The 20816-nt window shown below is 47.3% G+C and overlaps 1 protein-coding gene across 2 annotated transcripts in view; it reads left to right on the top strand.

Annotated features, from left to right (window-relative positions):
- Positions 1–20816, top strand: part of KDM4B (lysine demethylase 4B) — a 187789-nt gene that overhangs the window by 17057 nt on the left and 149916 nt on the right. For both annotated transcript variants that reach the window (XM_084825635.1, XM_084825637.1), the window contains exon 2: positions 17395–17562. In XM_084825635.1, coding sequence (XP_084681761.1) covers positions 17419–17562 — 144 coding nt within the window. In that variant the 5' untranslated portion in view covers positions 17395–17418. The remainder of the gene's footprint in view (positions 1–17394; positions 17563–20816) is intronic.

Below are 20816 nucleotides of genomic sequence, written 5' to 3'. Positions count from 1 at the left end.
TGCATACAGGGAACCCCTTGTACGGTCTAAAATTGCCTTCGCTTCTCACGGGCTGAAATACCTAAGTGCGGGGAGAAGGGGCTCAGTTATTTTTCATTGGCTGACAACTTTTCCTCCTTTTTGACAAGCGATAATACTTTGATTATTTTAAAGTATTAGGGGCTGTGAAGTTAACTCTCTCCTCAGTTGTTCAAAAATAATTATTTTCTGAGAACTCCCCCTGCCCCCCATTTTTCCAATTCGAAATTTTGAGGAACTATTTTCTCTTTGGAATGAATGAAATCTATTTTAAGACAAGGACTTCCATAAAAATCTTCATACTAGGACACAATCCCCAGCGAAGACCTACAGCTCCAACAAGCCTGTCTTTGTGCAGTTCGGGGTGAATAAGAGAATCTGCAGCATTGGAGAATAATTCCTGTGTAGACGTATCCAGCACTCAAATCCAAGATGTATTTCTGGACTTAGACTCTACAGCAGGAGTGGGGAAACTGTGGCTGCCCAGCACTACATCTCTGATCATCCGTGGCATTGTCATGCTGGATGAAACGGATGGGAATTTTGAGTCCAACAACTTCTGGAGGACTACAGGTTCTTCAGCAATGCTCTGGAGGGTGTGGCCTTCTTCATGAGAAGGGCATACTGAGCCTTCATGGCTAGTGAATTGCTGCTTGCTTTTCTTATGGCGACCTTCAGTCTAGTTTGGAGATACTAGAAGCAAGGTGGCAGGAGGGGATGTAGCTCCATGGTAGAGCACACGCTTTGAGTGCGGAAGGTCCCAGGTTAATCCCAGGTGTATTCAGGAGGAGCTGGGAAAACTCCTGCCTGAAATCCTAGGGAGCTGCTGCCTGCCAGTATTGACAATACTGGGCTAGATGGACTAAATGTCTGATAAGGCAGTCTCCTGTCCTGCATCTGCTGCCCTTCTGACCTTCATGCTTAACCTTTCCCTTCAAAGGACTGTGGCAGAACCCTTGGTAAGCATAGGTTGCACTAGCTGGCCTCGATGGTACTGCCCTCCTGCTTAACTGTTCTGCTTCCACTTTCAGTCTGAAGCTGCCTGTGAAAATGTTAAGGGCTATGGTTGTTTGGCTACAGTTGTAAAATTTGGTCTTCCCAAGTTAAGGTGGAAGTTGCTGACTTATTCCTGTTGTCTGTGGTTCATGTGCATAAAATGCAGAAGGGCACATGGTATGCTTTAAGGCTGGGGTGCCCAGTGTAGTCTCCATGACACCACTGCATCCGCAGATACCTCCTTCGTGCTCACCAGGCTCCCCTGGCCCTCATGACTTTAAAAAAAAAAAGGATTTAAAAATTACTTTAAAAAATACTGGGAACTGGCATGCCAAGCGGCACACTAGCCTCCAGCACCATCTTTATTTCCCAAAATATCTCTGAACCCCACATAGCCCCAGAGGCATTCTTAGAAAATAAAGCTGGTGACTTGCTGCAGCCTACTGCTTGATTTTGGAACCTGCCCGGCTGGACAGAAAAAAGAAAAATTTAAGCTTGTGGTGGTGGTGAGTACCCCAGAGGTCTAGGTGTGTGTGCAGTATACTGAGGGGGTGGGGGGAGGTCTGTGCCTTGCCTGTGCCAGTGGCCCTAATGCAGGACCTGGGGGCACCTCCAACGGCACCTGCAAAGCGGTCCCCAATGTGGTGCCTGCAGGCACTCCCCCCCAAACCTTTCTATTTCTTATTTTTGCCCCTTTTTGAATATACATACATGGATTTATATGAAATGCATACAACTTCCTAGGAATTATACATATGGTTCAACAAAAGCGGACCAAATATCCAAATAAGTATCCATTTGAAGGTGGTATCTATATGCCACCCATTCAAATATCCTCAATCCATTGCATTATAGGAGGTGTTAATCTTTCCAGTGTTGTAATATCAGTCTTTTAGCTGTCAAAGGGGTGCAGAGAATCCATTTATACATTTGTTAATTTCCATGAAGCAGGTAAATAATCACATAAGTGAATATTAAAGATTGTTCTAGTGTAAAATTTATCTGTGTGATACCCCTCCTCCCCAAAGAAGCAACTACTGGACACTGCCAAAACATATGTTTCAAAGAAGCATTAGCTGTACTGCACTGCCAGCAATTAGCTGAATTACACAATCCCTTATTAAAGAGATGTTGCAGTGTCTCATAGACATGAAACAAAAGCTTTTGCTGCGTAAGACACAGCCTAAGATTCATAGATGCAACAGGTAGATGCCAAAGCAGCGGTCCACTGATTAGGCATTTTGTGGTGGAGCTCACAGCAGTTTCTCACATTCCTAAATGTGCCCACAGGTCCAGAAAGATCAGGGACCCCAGCCTGCGCTATAGGAGCATGTGTTGCCCACTTTTTTGTTTTTTGTGGTGCCTCTATGTTAGCTAGTTTGTTTCTTTGTTTGTTTTGGTGTGACGTGTTTTTCCTTGGCGCTGTGTGTGGATTTTTGTATGCATTGTGTGTGTTTCTCCCTCGGCATCAGCAATTTTCCTACTGTACATGGGTATTTTGTTGTGGTCTATGGGGGCAAATAAGAAATTTGGCATTTGGGGCTCAAATCCCATCTCTGCCTTGTACTCACTTTCTTGGCCAAGTTGCTTCTCTCTGAGCCTCATCTCTTTGCCTTCTCTGAAATGGTTGTTGGGACAGAAAATGGTGGGCTCTCAAGAGTGGTTTTGTGTTTTGGAGCTCAGACCCCACATCTGCCTTGTAATTGGGTCCTTGAGAAAATACTTTTAGTCTCTGGGAGATGGGTGTATTGTGACTGGTCATGCCCACCATAGCCAGTTTGTGAGAGTATTCACAAGACTCTAGAAATTCCAGATGTGCTCATTAGCCCAAAAGGGTTGAGAACCCCCGCTTTACTGTCTTGGGGAGGAGACTGTAGGGATGTTAACATTTTTAAATATTGACACTGCTGAAGGATAATGTGATTCAAAGGGCTGCAGACCTCTCTCTCTCTCTTATATCTCCCTGTTGTATATCTAGCAAAAGAAATAATATTCTGTGCCATGAAAAGCTATATTTTGTGATCTTTTCATTTTTGCTCTTCATGCTGCATAAACTCTATATTGCTTTAAGGGATTACAGAACTTTGCCTTAATAGTGGCATGTCTTAGTGTGAAGATGAAAACTGTTCAGTAGCACAGAAATAAAAGCATGGCTTTTCAGTACTGTAGTGGAGTGGTGCTTTCTGCCCCAGAAGCTGATAAAGCAGTTGGAAGAGAGAAGTGACCCCTCCTGTACAAACTTGCACCAAGCCATGCATGATCAGCCAGATTTGTAAGCATTCTGCTCATGCAGAGTGGCACGTGGTCTCTTTTGCTTACCGCAAGCAGGTGTTGTCTTGCTGTGCTTTTTATAATTAGAGAAGTGTGAGCGCTGACATTCTCCCTCCCCTTCCCCACTGTGCATTCTATAGTTAGCAGTTGTAATGAGCTTAATCAAGTTAATTAGCTGGATGTACCTCACAGCTAGCATTGTCTGGGGAGCCTTTCAAGTGGTTCTCCTTCCGTGTGAGGCAGGGCCTCTCTGAGAGGTACACATCCTTCCTTGTTCGATTTTTGTGGATCTTGATTGGTGGAGGATTCACTCATGCAGCCTTGTCTAATATGCAGTGGAAACTGAGACTGCTTCCAACATATTAAACTAACTTGGATTCTGGTTTTTCCTTGTTTCCTTCATAATTTTGATGGTTGGTCAGGGGAAGGGCATCTAATTAGATACAATATTTGAGATGGTGTTTTTGTTAGAATACAGAGACATAAAGCCCTTGAATTTACAGTGAAGACAAGGCAGCTTGTAGAAGCTGGGTTGATGACACCTGAGCTCCAGGCCTTGATAGCGTTCTGTCAATGCCCTGGGCCTAGTTCCAGTCAAAAACACTGTATTGAAACCCCATGATCCACTGATAAAATGTTCAATAGCAAGAGTGTGTCATTGTGATTCTTTCAGTGATCATGGGTTTAAACTCTTGCTTAACAAGAAGTTCTTTGTGGATCACATTATAATCCATCCAGTCCAGTTTTCTTTGCAAGAATCCCAAGAACCAGAAGTTGGCTAATGGACCATAGTTTACCTTAGAGGTAGGCAACAGGGTGCCCTCCAGACATTTTGGACTACAGCTCCTATAAGCCCCATGCAGCCTATCCAATAGTCAGAATGTATGAGAATTTTAGTCCTAAACTTCTAGAGGGCACCAAGTTGCCTGACCTGGCCTTGGGCACGTGGTATCCCATGTTCCTTCTATAGCAGGTGAACAGCGGCAAAAGAAACAATCCTGGTTGCACAGGAGATGCACTGAACTGTGGAATGGTGGGGTGAACTTCATCATTCATGATTAGGACTTTTTTTAAACTTTCCCCTCCCAGAATTCTTCAACCTGTGTAGATTGTGCACATCAAGAAAATTTGCATGCACATTATTCTGTGTTCATATAATTCCGCTTTTGCTTGTCATGATAAGGGGTAAAAATCCTTGCGGGTCTCTGAAACTGGGCCCTCTGACTCCTTGAATTCTTGCTTCATTTCCCCTCTGACTTTTGAGACTTCGGTAGGAATAGTACAGTTGCACAAGGAGGTGGGCCAGCAATTCGGAAGTTCAGTCCTAGACCTCTCTTTCGTCAACCAGATGCAAATGTTCTCCAGATTCCATAAGGGGACCCAGTTGCTTGATAGGCTGAAAGTCCCACGACTTAATGAATTTTTCTCTGCTTCCCTGTTTAGTAATTCTCAGGGGCTTGGTGAAGTATACAAGCAGTAGTCAAAGAGTGGTGATTCTCTTGGTGCAAGGATCTGAAAGCACTTCTGGTGGTTGCAGACCACCCAGTGCAAAGCAGCCTTGTCATCATGAACCCAGACTTATGCTGGAGGTTGAGTGGTGATGCCTTGCTTAGGCTGTTCTGACAAGGAGGAAATAACCCTGATAAGTTCCAGGCAAGAACCAATAGATTGGTAGAGGCCACTGAGTCTCTTGGCATTCATTCCTGCTCTTGTGCGTGTGGTCTTAAATAGGAACAGCTCTAGAACTGTCCAGAGATCCTGGGCTTCCTTGGAGCATGACTGGAGGCTGGTTTCAGGTGTGTAGTATCGAAGAGGCAGGTCTTGGCCCTGCACTGGGTGTTGTGGGGTTTATTTAGAGCAAGCCTTCCTTTGGATAAGGTCATCTTTGTTTCTTTAAAAAGCATTACTGTGAGATTCATTTACTTACCTCATCTCCCCTTCAGTCTTGGTGTACAAGTTCTTCATATTCCTGCAGTACCTCTTGGGTGCCTCTCTCCAAACCTTGACACTGAATTCAGCTAACCTGGTGATGTTTTCTGTAGAATTTGCAATTGGGCACTGTGAAGGATTGCTGGTTTCACCCAAACAAACCTGCAAGGTAGGCCAGGCCCAACATGGCCACACATTTCCCCAGAATTAACCCAGTAGCTCCCTTCCAGGCCAGTAGGCACTGCATTTAGCACTGAAGTTATTCAGGAAGATCACACCAACTGAAGGTTGGATGAAAGTTTATTGAGGGGAAAAGGGACAAGAGGAGGGAACAAGGGTGAGGTGGTAGGTTGTACAGGAAATTACAAGCAAGGTTCAAAACTCTAAACAAAACCAGAAATGCCAAACACTAAGGCACGCACTCGTAAGAGCAAAACAATAAAGCTAGCTAGTCTATCCTATACATACCAATGTATGGGCCTCCAGGATAGCCATCGACCAGCAGTACACCCTAGTATAGTCAGGGCCAAGAAGACACACTGGCCCCTTCTTTAGCCCTCTTTTTATTACCGAGCCCTAGCAACTCCAGGCAGATTTGAAATACCCAATCCAAGCCCAGTCCCAGGACACCCCACTCCACTCTCCAAAGAGGTTGCATCTTCCCACCAGGCACAGCAGTTATCATTTTCCCCATTAGCCAGAGCAAACCATGGCCTGGACTGCCGGGCTGAGAAACGGCCAAAAAACAATCAACCCCCAGGTGGCTGCTGCATACGTGACTGCCCCAGCGGCCTTCATAGCTCCTACCCTATTAACCCATTCTTGACACACACCCCTTTAAAAGATGAAGACTTGGGGGACAACCTCCCGATTCTTTATTTTCCCACCTCCATTACTTAAAACTCTAACTAAAATACAGAAAAAAAAAAGCTAAAGCCAAATCTGAAAACGGCTTTTGATACCGTTGACCACGGTATCCTCCTGGACCGTCTGGAGGGGTTGGGCATTGGAGACACCGTATTGCGGTGGTTCCGGTCCTTCCTCTCCGGCAGGTACCAGAGGGTAGCACTGGGAGAGGAGGTTTCGGACCTGTGGCCACTCACTTGTGGGGTGCCACAGAGTTCCATCCTCTCCCCGATGATATTTAACATCTATGTGAAGCCACTGGGGGCTATCATCAGGAGGTTTGGGGTGCGGTGTCATCAATATGCAGATGACACGCAGCACTACCTCTCATTCAAATCTTCACCACGGTTGGCCGTAGAATCCCTGTCCAAATGTCTGGAGATGGTGAGTGGCTGGATGGGGAGGAATGAGCTGAAGCTGAACCCTGACAAGACTGAGGTACTCTTGGTGGGAGACAAGAGGAGGCTGGGGAATGTTGACCTGGTGTTGAATGGGGTACGGCTACCCTTGAAAGACCAGGTCCGCAGCCTGGGGGTCATTTTGGACTCCCAGCTGTCCATGGAGGCTCAGGTGTCAGCTGTGAGCTGGACAGCGCTGTATCACCTCCATCTGATACGTTGGCTGCGCCCCTTCCTTCCCGACCATCTGCTCCCATCGGTGGTACATGCCCTGGTCTCCTCTTGTTTAGACTACTGTAATGCGCTCTACGTGGGGTTAACCTTGAAGACGGTTCGGAAGCTGCAGCTGGTACAGAACGCGGCGGCTCACCTGATTAAAGGCAGCCGCCGGCAAGATCACATCACTCCAGTGCTGAAGGAGTTGCACTGGTCACCAGTTGTTTTCCGGGCCAAATTCAAGGTGTTGGTTTTGACCTTTAAAACCCTATATGGTTCCGGCCCAGCCTATCTTAAGGAGCGCCTCCAGCAGCACCAGACAGGCCACTTAACAAGATCAGCCTCGGATGGCCTACTCTCTGTCCCATCAGCCAGGACAGCTAGACTGGTGGGGACAAGGGAGAGGGCCTTTTCTGTGGTGGCCCCCACTCTGTGGAACTCCCTCCCTAGGGAACTCCGTCATGCCCCCTCCTTAATGAGCTTCTGTCGTGCATTAAAGACGTGGTTGTTCAGGCAGGCATTTGGGGTGGGTTAGGGTATTTTAGAAAATGTTTTTATTGTAGAATTTTATTATTTTAAACTCTTTTATTGTATGTTGTACATTGCCCAGAGTGGCTGGGTGACCAGCCAGATGGGCGATTAATAAATTTAATAATAAAAAATAAAAACAAAAACTTTCCCACAGATTTTTCCAGCTAGGCCCAACAGGTTAGGCTCACTATCCAGAAGTGCCCTCTCCCACCATTTGACTCCAATCATGAACACGGGAGAGGCTGTCAGCCAATATGTTCTTCTTGCCCTGGATATGAGAAACATCAAAATCATAGTCTTGTAGGGCTATGCTCCAACGCAATGGCTTCTGGTTGGACCTTTTCACTCGGTCCAACCAGCACAAGGGGGAGTGGTTGGTCTGTAGCTGAAATTTCCAGCCCCACATAGAATCATAGAATAGTAGGGTTGGAAGGGGCCTACAAGGCCATCGAGCCCAACACCCTGCTCAATGCAGGAATCCAAGTCAGAGCATCAGGAATCCAAGTCAGAGCTCCGACCTCAGATAAGGTCGGAGTTCGCCTAAGGCCCACACAATGGCCAGACACTCCTTCTCCACCATTGCCAAATTCCGTTCTCGAGGCAGTAATTTTTTTACTCAAATAGACTACTGGATGGAGTTCTTGATCTGGCCCTTCCTGCAGAAGGACTGCCCCCATCCCCGCCTCCGAGGCATCTGTCTGAAGGACAAAGGGGGCCTCGAAATCCGGGGCCTGTAGAATTGGATAGTCTGCTAACTTGGCTTTCAGCCGATCAAAGGCCTGTTGACACAATACAGTCCACCTCACTTGGACCGGCTGTTCCTTCTTACAAAGATCCGTCAGGGGGGCAGCCAGGTCGCTGAAGTGGGGCACAAAGCATCTGTAATATCCAGCCAGACCCAAAAAGGACTGGACCTGCTTCTTGGTCTTGGGCACAGGCCAATCTCGAATGGATGCTATTTTGGCTTCAAGGGGTTTAATGGTTCCCCTTCCCACCCTGTGGCCCAAATAGATGACCTCTCCTAGGCCGAACTGACACTTTGTCAGGCCAGCCTCCTGAATACACCCAGATACCTGATGGACATGTTCTAAATGGGACTCCCAGGTCTGACTAAGAATGGCCTCATCGTCTAGATATTTTTGCACAGGCAAAAGCTCCCAACCCATTCAGCAGCCCATTAATTAGGCTTTGAAATGTAGTTGGGGCCCCCTTCAGGCCGAAAGGGAGTACTACAAACTCATACAGGCTGAGATGGGTGACGAAAGCTGATTTTTGGGCCGCCGCCTCATCTAGGGACACTTGCCAGTACCCCTTGGTCAAGTCAGTCGTTGTGATGTACTGGGCCTTCCCTAGGTCCTCTAAAAGGGCCTCAATCCGGGGTATCGGGTAGGGGTCAGGCTGGGCCAATGAATTCAGTTTTCTATAATCAGCACAGAACCTGATGCCCCCATTGTCTTTTTTTCTCCACCAACACCACAGGAGAGGACCAAGGACTTTGGGAGGGCCAGATGACCCCCATCTCCAGCATAGCTTGAATCTCTCAGCCAATATCAGCAGCATGCTTGCCCATAGCACGATAGGGGGAAGACTAAATAGGAGGGTGGTCCCCAGTCACTATAGAGTGTTGTGCCAGGGTCGTCCGCCCAGGCACTGATGAAAACATGGACTTAAAATCCTGTAGGAGGGTCTCCAGTTGTTGCCACTGCGAAGTAGTAAAAGTTGGGGGAAGAACCACCTCCTCCACCCCCCCTAGTACCTCGACACTCCTCCAGCATATCCACCACCTCCCCCACATCTTCCTTTTCAGCCCCAAATCAAAACTGCATATGATCTCGATTCACATAAGGTTTTAACATGTTGACATGAAACACTTTTGGCCTGTGGGATGAATCTGGAAAGGACACCAAATAGTTTTACCTCCCCCAATCATTGTTTGACCACCATGGGCCCATCCCACTTCACGGACAGTTTATCCGGCGTAAGGGGTTTGAGCACCATTACCTGATCTCCAGGCTGGAACACCTGTACTTTAGCATTCCGATCATACCAGGTTTTCTGTCCCTCTTGCGCTCTAGCCAAATTAGCTTGAGCCACCTCTTGAACATCCTTCAAGGTGTTTTGCAATCTTTGCATGAAAGTCACAACCAGTTGGGGGGAAGAGGCCACGGCTCCCTCCCATTCTGCCCGCAGTAAAGCCAAGGGGCCCTGAATTTCCCAGCCAAACATCAGTTCATTGGGTGAAAATCCCAGGCTCTCTTGAGGAGCATCACAGTAAGCAAATAACAAAAACGGTGAAGCTTGGTCCCAATCAGCTGGATGCTGGAGGACGTAGGCCTGGATCTTCTGGCCCAGAGTCTGATTAAACCTTTCCACCGGCCCATTGGTTTGATGGTGGTAGGGGATGCTAAAAGAAGTCTCTACACCCCCAATCTCCCATATCTTCTGCAGCAATCCCGAAACAAACCCGGTGCCCCAATCCGACAAAATGGTCTTGGGCATTCCTAGACGAAAACAAATGGAAAGCAAGGCTTTAGCCCCGGTGGCAGCTGTGATGTTGGACAAAGGCACAGCTTCAGCATATTGAGTGGCAAAGTCTAAGATAAACTTCTTCCCTGTCTTAGTAGGGGGGGCAAAGGGTCCTATGATGGCAGTACCAATGCGTTCAAAAGGGGCCTCCACCAAGGGGAGGGGTTGCAGCGGTGCCTTTGGATGATCTCTGGCAGGTATCGCAAGCAACGCAGTATTCCTTCACGCCTTGGCCACTAGGGGCCAGTAATTCCCCTTGGTTACTTGGCTCTGCGCACGTTTAACTCCCAGATTGCCCCCCCCCACCTCATGGGCCAGGCGGAGAACTTGCTCTCGGAAGGCTCGGGGTACAACCAGCTGATGCTGGCGGGTCCACTTTGCCCCACATCCCTTGGGGGCAAACTCTCTACAAGGCCCCATTGGCCCACAAGAAACGTGCTGGGTAGACTGAAGAAACATCGGCAATACCCTGGGCAGCCTGTTCCCAGCAAGACTGTAGGGTGGGATTGGAGATCTGGGCTTATGAAAGCTGGACTAGGGCTACCTCCCTTTCCCAGTTTATCTCCGTCCTCCCCCTCCAGGCCTCCGACGTCCGTCCCGTTCCCAGGTTGGAAGGAGCCTCCTCGACCTCAGCCAATGGAGGGTTCTCCAGTGACTCCACTGGAGTCGGGAGTTGCTTCTTGTAGTTTAGCAGCCTGGCTACAGGTAATGGCCTTCATTTGCGCCTCTCGATACGCAAGGTCATTTCCGATCAATACATGCCATGGGGAAGAAGGCTGCTCCTGATGGACAGTCACATCTAATTCTCCCTTCCAGCCCCAGTACTCGACCTGAACTCTAGCAATAGGGACTTCACTGCTCGGGGAGTTGTAAGGGGCCACAGAATAAGTCTGGCCTTCCCAAAGCTGCCACTCCTCCAGATATTGTCTATCCACAGGTGTAACATCTGCCCCTGTGTTTCCGGTAAGCCATGACTCGAGTCCCATTACAATACACTCACAAAACTGCATCTGGCTCCATTTGATCTGTCCCGGCTGCAGCAGCTGTATTGCCACTGAAGAGCCAGTGTCTGGGGTTCCTGGGCTAGCAAAGCTGCGTTGGTCACTCCCGGCTGATTGGCCAACATCAGGGCTCTCGGCCTCCCTCCAGGTTCGCGGGGCAGCTGGCAAGGGGGTTTCCGACGGAAGGGGGGTCCCACACCAGCCGAGCTAGTGTTCAGTGGCAGCAGACTGTATGTGTCCTGTCTTCTCCAGCCTTCCCCTCTCTTGGCCCATTCCGAAGCAGCCAGGCTAGCAGTCGCATCAGGGGGGGTGGAATCATAGCCACCTTTGGCTGTGCCTCCATCACCCCCTTCTTAGCCATCTTTGGACAATCTTGCTTCAAGTGGCCCACCTTACAATAATAGCAGTCCCTAGCCTGGGCAGTGACGTGGCTCTGGGCAGAGGCTCTTGTTGTTCCCCTTCAGCTGCTCTCGGGGGGCCACTAATCGCTTTGGCCTCACTCCCCTTCTCATTCCCTCCTGCTCCAGCTCCTCCAAAGGGCTTGGAGTGAGCAGATCGGGAAGATTCTGTCTGACAATGAATACTCATCTGGTCTGCCATGAGCCCTGCCTCTCTCACAGTCCGAGGGCTCCGATCACTGACCAAGGCCACCAGTTCCAAGGGAAGCAGAGACAAATTGCTCCAGCCCCACCAGCTCCTGCAGTTCTTCAAAGGAGCTAGCTTCAGCCACCTCTAACCGTGTGTCTTAAGGCCTTCACCAATCTCCCCGATAAGGCAATATAGCTTTCTTGCATTACAGGTCGTAAATTCCGGAACAGTTGCCCGCAATGGTCAGCTGATAAGCCATAATGTTGTTTTACGAGGACCTTAAACATCTCGTAGTCATGGGTGTTGGGTCCAGCCATGGACCCTAATAAATTAGCCAATTCTCCCGTAACCTGACCCCTCAAAAGGGCCATATGTTGGTGGGGCAACACATTTTGATCTTCACAGGCCAGCTCAAACAGAAAGAAGCAGCTTAAAACGTCCTGGCCTGGCTGATAAACAGGAAAAAGCTTACGATCCATCCGGGCAAACAAATTCTTTCCCCCGAGGGACCCAACTGGGTTTTTAGCGCCTCCAGCTGTTAATTCCATCAGCCTCATCTGCTTGGCATGAGTATCGTGAGAAGCGTGCCTCCACTCCCCCACACTATTGGGTTCGGAGGCCGGCACTTGGCTCCCTTGCCTCCCTTGCCTCCCACTAGCTGGAGGACCAGCGTCTAGATCCATAGGCCAATTCTCCACCTCTGCAGCTGCAGCCGGCTTTCCGCTTCTCCCCAGCCCAGAGGCAGAAGCACCTACGACCCATTCAGTGACGGCTGAACTCCCGGCCTCTGCTCCAGGCAGCTGGGAGGAAACAGTCTCCTCCCTATTGGAGCCACTCCTAGCTTGGGGCTGCATGGTCCCTAACTAGCCAAAACAACAAACCTTGGGAGTATATGACCTGGCATCGGCATCTCCCTCTCCCTGGTTCCTCGGTGCCCTCAAGCACCCTGAACAACTTCAGTGTCTTATCCCACCACTGCCACTATGTGAAGGATTGCTGGTTTCACCCCAGCAGCCCTGCAAGGTAGGCCAGGCCCAACATGGCCACACATTTCCCCAGAATTAACCCAGTAGCTCCCTTCCAGGCCAATAGAAAGGTAAAGGTAAAGGTGTCCCCAACCAGTCGTGTCCGACTCTAGGGTGCGGTGCTCATCCCTGTTTCTAAGCCGAAGAGCCAGCGCTGTCCGAAGACGCTTCCGTGGTCATGTGGCCTGCATGACTGAACACCGAGGCGCACGGAATGCTGTTACCTTTCCCACCGAGGCGGTACCTATGTATCTACTTGCAATTTCTTGCTTTCGAACTGCTAGGTTGGCAGGAGCTGGGACTGAAGACGGGAGCTCACCCCGTCACGCAGCACTCGGGTCTCGAACTGCTGACCTTCCAGTCTGCAGTTCAGCGTCTTAACCACTAAGCCACCGTGCCCCCTTTCCAGGCCAATAGGCACTGCATTTAGCACTGAAGTTATTCAGGAAGACCACACCAACTGAAGGTTGGATGAAAGTTTATTGAGGGGAAAAGGGACAAGAGGAAGGAACAAGGGTGAGGTGGTAGGTTGTACAGGAAATTACAAGTAAGGTTCAAAACTCTAAACAAAACCAGAAACACCAAACACCATGAACATTTGGCTCCTGGTCAGAAATAGCCATTGATTCTGCCTTCATTAGACTACCTCCCCACCCTTTCCAGCACATGAGTTTCTTGGGCTGTAAGGGAAGGGAGCCTTACATATTCTGTACTGAGCTAGCTTTGCATGCCGCCACTCTTATTTTATGCAAATTTTTGCAAACATCAATTGGGGCATTGCTCCAGGCCTGGTCTAGGCTATGGTAAATGCAGTCATTACAAAGTCGTTTGCTGCCCTCTGGTGATATTTCAAGTGCATAGCATATTGTCTTTAAAAACCTGCTCCTTTTATGTTTGCAACTAGAGTTGTTTCCTTTATGTTAATTACCTCAGATACTTCTACAACATATTTCTTTGTATAAAGTTATTTTTATAAAAATCCAAGCTAGCAGGCTGAGGTGAAGGCACTTTGAACTGGAAAACTGAAGGAAACCCAACAGTTCTTGGTAGATGGTTTTAACATTCTTTAGAGCTATTCTTTTGCCTATGGTGTATACATGGTAAAATCAATACCAAATTGTGATGAACCAGGTCCATGCGTTAAATAGGCATTGCTGATTAACTCAGTGCCTGAGTTCTGCTCCATAGGTTAAAGAAACTGTTGATTGTCACCCGTTCCCTGTCTGTCAAAATGTAGGTAGAAAATGGGCTGTTGATGCATGTTTTCAAAGGAAGCCTGTTCTTAGCTTAGCTGAATGGTTGCAATGCTGAAGAATGGTGGTGTCTGCCACTGATACATTAGTCTTAAGGAAATCATTTCCATACTGAATGGAAAAGGAGATATAGACGAGACGATCAAATGCGTGTTGGGGGTGAATGCCAAAGGTGTGTGAAAGAACAGCTTTCACTAACTAGATAGATAGATAGATAGATAGATAGATAGATACCAGCCTCATGCCCCTACCAAGTCCAGATTCTGGCCCAAGAAAGGTTATGGTAATATATCAATATATAGACTAAATTATATACAGTGTGTTTTGATCCCCTGCCCCTCGTCTTTCAAAGAGAGCGCTAAACAGTTAGGGACATCAAAAGTTGAGAGAACTTGTAAACTTGTTTATTGCCAAAAAAATGTGTAAATATTCCATAGGCTCTGTTCAGGATAGATTCATTTAGGGCACAATCCTATGGCTGCTAGACAGTGGCTAGACAGCCATAGGATTGGTCGGTTCCCAGAGAACCGCCTCCCCACCCCTTCCCCTGCTGCCTCGTAGGCAGCACAGATTGTCCCCGCACTCTGTGCTCGTAAGAGCACTGCAGATCGGGGGGAAAGGGGGCGTTCCCAGCGGCGGGGTGGAGAGTTTGTAAGTGCCAGTATGACACTTCCTATGTGTTACCTGGCCTCCCTACCCCATGCTCTGATGTCCCATGGCTAGACAGCTGAAATCGGCCATCTAGCCATGAATTCAGGACAGCTGGAGTGTGGAGATGATCCCCTCTGCGCTCTTCCTGTCGTGCATTGGATAGGTGGTCGCCTCAGAGTTCAGAGGCGGCTGACTATCCCCATAGGATTGCTCCCTTAATTAAAAAAAAACCCTGAGCCAGAGATTTCTGCCTCACAGAAATCCAGATTCCATACTGAGGATAAGTAACACCAATCAGCGCAATGGTTCAAGTTTAATGCCAAACTCTGGTTTGAGTCCCGAGGTCCTTGCATGCTCTCCCGCCCACACGCTCTCACACCTTCTTGCTTTCATCCACTCAACTCCATTGTACTTTCTCTCCTCCTCTTGAGCCAGAATAGAACTCCCATAGATATAGATATAGATAGATGGACAGTGCAGAGTTCCCACCCTTCTCCCACAATGTTTTTTTTTGGAAATCTGCAGATCGTAGTATTCCTGCTACCTCTGTTCAACATGTGGCTACATAACACATCAATAGTGTGAAGGGCAACCTTTTGTAGCGCCCACCAAACATGCTAGACACTGTTCTTTCTAAACTTGTTTCTCTTTGCTTTTCTGAATTGTCCAAGAAATTTCACAAAATCTATCTGGTAGATGTGTGATGGTTTCCTGTCTACTTTTGGCAAAGTAGGCAGAGGTGTGGCTAAATAAACACAACAGGTATATTCGTTACCGAGACACAGTCTGTAGGCAGGATGTGGGAGAAGTGAAGGCCAGCTGGTCAGGGCTTGGGAGTGGAATCAAGGGGAAGCGAGTACAGGTTCCACACTGTTCTCAAATGTTCCTACGATGTGGTAGCATTTCCATGTTCCAAGAAGTTAGAGGGACTAGTTTGAAGTGCTGGCAGATAGACCTTGGCAGCGTCAGGTATTGCAAAGAAAGTGTGTTTGATCTCTTGAGAGTTGCAAGTGGGAGGTTTTAATATCTTTCTTAGGTGAAATGGTGCAACAAATGGCTGCCATTGGTGGTGCTGTAATCTTGGAAGATCACTTAATTTGTGGGTGCAATCCATGAATCCATCAGGCTCTTGGGCTTTTATTGGGGTAGGAAAAAGACCCTACAATGGTCCTAAGTTGAACGATTTAGAAAAAATATTCTAAAAATATTGTAATACAGAATTTGGGTGACACACCAAAATCGTTATATGTATTTCATATTCCCTTGTAGAGAATAAGAAGTACTGTTTGTATAATTATAGCTAGTAATGGTTTCTAATTATTAGCCACTTTGGGAACAGTACCCTGAAGGTGTAGGATGTACATTTCTTAAATAGTAATTAGAATAGTTAGAGAATAGTTACTATAACTATAACCACACAGAGAGCTTCAGCTATTAGGCGGTATAGCTTATCAGTGGGATCTTCTCAAACTGGGATAAGCACAAAGAGTGCTTATCAATGGGATCTTCTCCAACTGGGGAGAGGTAACGAGCGGGGTACCACAGGGCTTAGTCCTGGTCCCAGTGCTCGTCAACGTTTTTATTAATGACTTGGATGAGGAAGTGCAGAGAACGCTCATCAGATTTGCAGATGACATAAAATTGGGCAGGATAGCTAATAACTTGGAAGACAGAAACAAAATTCAAAGTGATCTGGATAGACTGGAGCGCTGGGCAGAAAACAACAGAATGACATTTAATAGGGACAAATGCCAAGTTCTGCACCTAGGAAAAAGAAACCAAATGCACAGTTACAAGATGGGGGATACGTGGCTGAACAACACTACAAGCGAGAAGGATCTTGGAATTGTTGTCGATCACAAGCTGAATGAGCCAACAATGTGATGTGGCTGCAAAAAAGGCCAATGCTATTTTGGGCTGCATTCATAGAAGCATCGCTTCCAAATCCCGGGAAGTGCTAGTTCCCCTCTACTCAGCCCTGGTTAGGCCTCATCTGGAGTACTGTGTCCAAGGATGCAGACAAGCCGGAGAGGGTTCAGAGGAGAGCAACAAAGATGATCAGGGGACTGGAAACAAAGCCCTGTGAGGAGAGACTGAAAGAACTGGGCATGCTTAGCCTTGAGAAGAGAAGACTGAGGGGAGATAGGAGAGCGCTCTTCAAGTCCTTGAAAGGCTGTCCCAGAGAGGAAGGCCAGGATCTCTTCTTGATCATCCCAGAGTGCAGGACACGGAATAATGGGCTCAAGTTCCAGGAAGCCAGATTCCGGCTGAACATCAGGAGAAATGTCCTGACTGTCAGAGCAATACGACAATGGAACCAGTTACCTAGGGAGGTGGTGGGCTCTCCCTGGAGACGTTCAAGACGAGGCGGGACAGCCACCTGTCAGGGATGCTCTGACTTGGATTCCTGCATTGAGCAGGGAGTTGGACTCGATGGCCTTGTGGGCCCCTTCCAACCCTACTATTCTATGATTCTATAGAAATATAATAAATAAACAAACTATAATGTAGTAGTAGTAATAATGACAACTTCATTAGTTTCGGATTCTAAAATTTAGAAAAATTATTCAATATTGGTCTGTATAATATAACTAGATCCTATAATAAAAGAAGTTCTCCAATCAAGCACTCAATCCTATGCATGTGTGCACAGAAAAAAAGTCTTACAACTTCCAGCATTCCCCAGTCAACCATGTTGACTGGGAAATGCTGGTAGTTGTACGACTTTTTTCTGTCTAAATATGCATAGGATTGTGCCTTAAGTTGTATAAACAGGATGTCTCTATATAGGTGATTTTAGGTGTTTGGTAAATATATTTTAAGGAATATTTCCAACAAAATTTTGCTGCTTCGTGCTGATGAGTGTGTGCATTTTTCCTGGATTGATGAACAGTGGGCCAGTTTGCATGATTAAGCCGCTGGGTGGCCATTTTAAATATTCAAGCCATAGCTTGTCATGTCATCTGAACCTGAGGCGTGTGGGCTATGCGAGGGTTAATCAGCAGGCCATGGCTTCTGTGGGAAAGATACATGATGGCCTTCATTAACTTTTGTTTACCTTTTTCCTGTTCTGTCTCTCTTGCAGCACAGGTGCTGAAAACTCATCAGCATGATGGGGTCTGAAAACCCAAGCCCGCAGAATCCCAGCTGTAAAATCATGACGTTCCGTCCAACTCTAGAGGAATTCCGGGACTTTGGAAAGTATATTGCTTATATAGAATCACAGGGAGCTCACAGAGCTGGGCTTGCTAAGGTGAGTTTGCTGTGGGTTTTTTCACTGGGTGGTCTAGGAAGTGGTTGCAGATAATCTACCTAAGGTCTGCAAACTAAAAGGTTTAAGGGGCAGGAGATAATTACAGTCAGTGAGGCTGAAAGTCAAGGGTGCATGCTTGTGTATGTAAAATATAAATATAAAATGTATGTGTTGGATGTTTTGAACATGAGCATTCAAGTCTATTGGGGCACATTAACCAGGAGGATTTTTTCTGCATGATTGTATCTCACTGCTTCATAGTTGAGGTTTATTGCCCTCTCCTGGCACAAAACCTCATGCATGGGACATTTAGCAGGACAAAATGGAGCACAGCTCCAGTAAGGCATGAGAGTTAAGTCATTAGAGACAAGCTCCTCATTAAAGCAGATCAATTACTAATTTTATTACAGTTTCACTGGGGAGTTTGGTATTGATGAAAGCTTTCCTGGTCATGTATCTTTGTCTCGTCAAGTGCAACAGTGAATTTTGCTATGTCTGATTCCTTAGACATAGATTCTTCTAACTAGCTATCAGCCAATCTTAGATAGCAGGTACAATAAGATTTCCCTCTTCCATGGTACTAGGCTTTTGGCTTTGCTGTGTGCTTAACTCTTGTGTCTTAAGCACCCTTTTGGGCAGATAAGAAAGTACTTTTCCTGTGGAGAACTTAAACACTGTTTAGGTCAGAATTGCAGATAGATATGGAAAAGTGTTTTGAGTGGGAAATAGCAAGGATTGCTATTTCATTCCATCGTTTCCTAGTCTTTAGTACTTGAGACACATTTTTTGCCCCCACCAGTAAAACTGGAGGCACACTTCACACTTGTATCCAAAAAGATGTTGGCCATGTTCTTATATCAGTTTTTAAGCTAGGATTCCTGGGGTAGTAAACCGCAGTTTACATGAGCTGCGTGCACAGCATAGTTTTAATAAGCCAGGATTGCTTGTTTAAAAAGTGACATATGAACATGGCCCTTTTCCCATTCAGCTCCCAGAGCAATGGGCAGGCATCCTCCTTGCGACTCCAGTACAGCCCAGTTCATACTACCTGTTGGCATTCCGCCTTCGTCCCAGCCAGTCTGGGCAGTAAGAATGGTCTTGAGATTACTGCTTCACTTGGAATGATACTGCCTTCTGTACGCTGGTAGATGGAGGAGGGCCCTTGCAAGGTACATAACATGGTGGATGCCTTTGACACGATGGCTTAAGTCTTGGCGCTGACAAATCAATATAGGGGTAGCTCTCTTTTTCCCCTTGATCATGTTTTGGGAAGTGGTTCAGGAGAAGTGTGTGCCATCTCCTGAATGATCCCGGTCTTCCTACATAGATGGTGCAGACACACCAAGAGCTCTGTGCAAATTATGGTTTTCAACTGGGAAGCTGGTGTCAGAGTGCCACGCTCCCTCCTGCCTTCTCTCTTTGCCATGCGTCCCCTGCTCTCCCTTTCCTTGTCATTTTGAACCACCGTTTTCTGTTACATCTGTACCAGTACTAAGAAGGTGCCCTCTTCACCAGGGTTTCACACTTTTGTTAAAATGGGAAATCTTGTTAGCATTAGCCTGAATGAGTAGGGATGGACGAAAGTCCCTTACCTGGTCCTCCAGCTTTTTTCGGTGTGGAGGGGAGGCGCTCCGTTTCTCCCCCCGAAATTCTGGCCGGGGGGGAGGCGCCCCATCCCTCACCGCCAAAATTCTGGCCGGGGGGGAGCGCCCCGCCTCTCCGGCCACGAAAGAAAAAAGTAAACTAAAAAAAACAAAAAACCGTGATAGGCTACGTAAAGATTTACGTAGTCTATCACGGCTGACTTTGAAAATCTAGCCGTGATAGGCTACGTAAATCTTTATGTAGCCTATCACGTTTTTTTTTTACTCTGAAATGGCGGCGGCGGCAGCCGGTCGGAAGACCGGCTGCCGCCGAACCGCCGCCGGGACCTGCCGCCAAGAGGGACATTCACACGAGGTAAGTCCCATCCCCAGGGGGGGCGGGGGGGGTGTCGGAGAATTTCCCCACCAATTTCAGGGGGCCGAATGCGTTGGCATTTGGCCTCCCGGAGATTCGTGGAGAAATTCTCCGACATCCCTATGAATGAGATGATGCCAAAGTATGCTCAAAACTGACAAGGGAAGTGAGGAGGAGTTAAATGCAGCGCAGAGAAGGAAGGTGGTGGTGGGGAGCACGCATTCTGGGACTTACTCCTGATTTGCGAATGGTCTACATCTTTGGAAAACTACATGTGTAGTGAGTTTCTCCCTTCTGTTTTTATAAATGTGTGGCTTTTTAATCCAGTGGTTTGTAGGCAGTTATTCTTCAATTCAGCCTGGCCAGTCAGTGGCTTTAGTCTTGCTTTGCTGTTGTGGATTTCAGCACTGTTGTTCACTTTCCCTGGACTTCTCTGGGTAGGATCCAGATAGCTGGCCCCTATCTAGGCTGCCGACTCAGCATGGCTTCCTTGATTTCTGTGAAACAGATGGTTTTCTTCCTTACGGAGAACTAACTCTTAGTTGAGTTGCACTCTAGGTAGCAGCCACTTGGCAGTACCCCCTCGGTAGTATCTGCTGTAGGGTCACAAAGCTTTTTATTTTAAGCCCACATAAGGCAAAAATTCTTCTCAATGTTGCCTGGGGAATCTGTGTTTGAGAGTGCAGTTTGAACATACAGAGGTATGTTTGCAGAATCTCATGAGGTTGGAGTGCCAAAGGGGAAGGAGGGAAGGGATGCACGGACTGAGGTTGGGATGGGGAAACCAGCGCGCGCGCGCACACACACACACACACACACACCGGTCTAACAGCTGTTCCAGAGATGCTCCGACTTCTTTAGCTGCCAGTGGGAGGAAGAATGCCTCTCTTTGAGGTACTTTCATTACTCTTATAACCCAGTCCCCAAAGTGACTCTCCATATTCCCTTGTATTGAGCGAGGAACTGTTGAGGATCCTGCCTTTGAGAAGGAGACTCTTGCCAGGGGTTTCTGTCCCAAAGGACCTAGTACTGGCCATTTTTGTTACTGGTTGACCAGTGAAGTATTGCCAAATAATGGTCAAGTATTTTTTAAAGCATTAACTTCTTGTTAGAAAAACAAAAAGTATATTTTAATCCTCAATAGGTTTGATGCTTAGGCGAATTATAAAAAACTGAGTTTCCTAATTTCAGTGTTTCACAGTACTAGTTAACTTAAACTTTGAACAACGTAAGGTACAGTTTCTCTTAAATGTGAACAATTAACTGAACAGTTCTGGCTTTTATCTTGCAGCACC

The sequence above is a fragment of the Heloderma suspectum genome, chromosome Z, assembly GCF_057233095.1.
Source record: "Heloderma suspectum isolate Gila_16-S chromosome Z, 16-S_ref, whole genome shotgun sequence".
Lineage (NCBI taxonomy): Eukaryota > Metazoa > Chordata > Lepidosauria > Squamata > Helodermatidae > Heloderma > Heloderma suspectum.
This window is presented reverse-complemented; position numbering and strand designations above follow the sequence as displayed.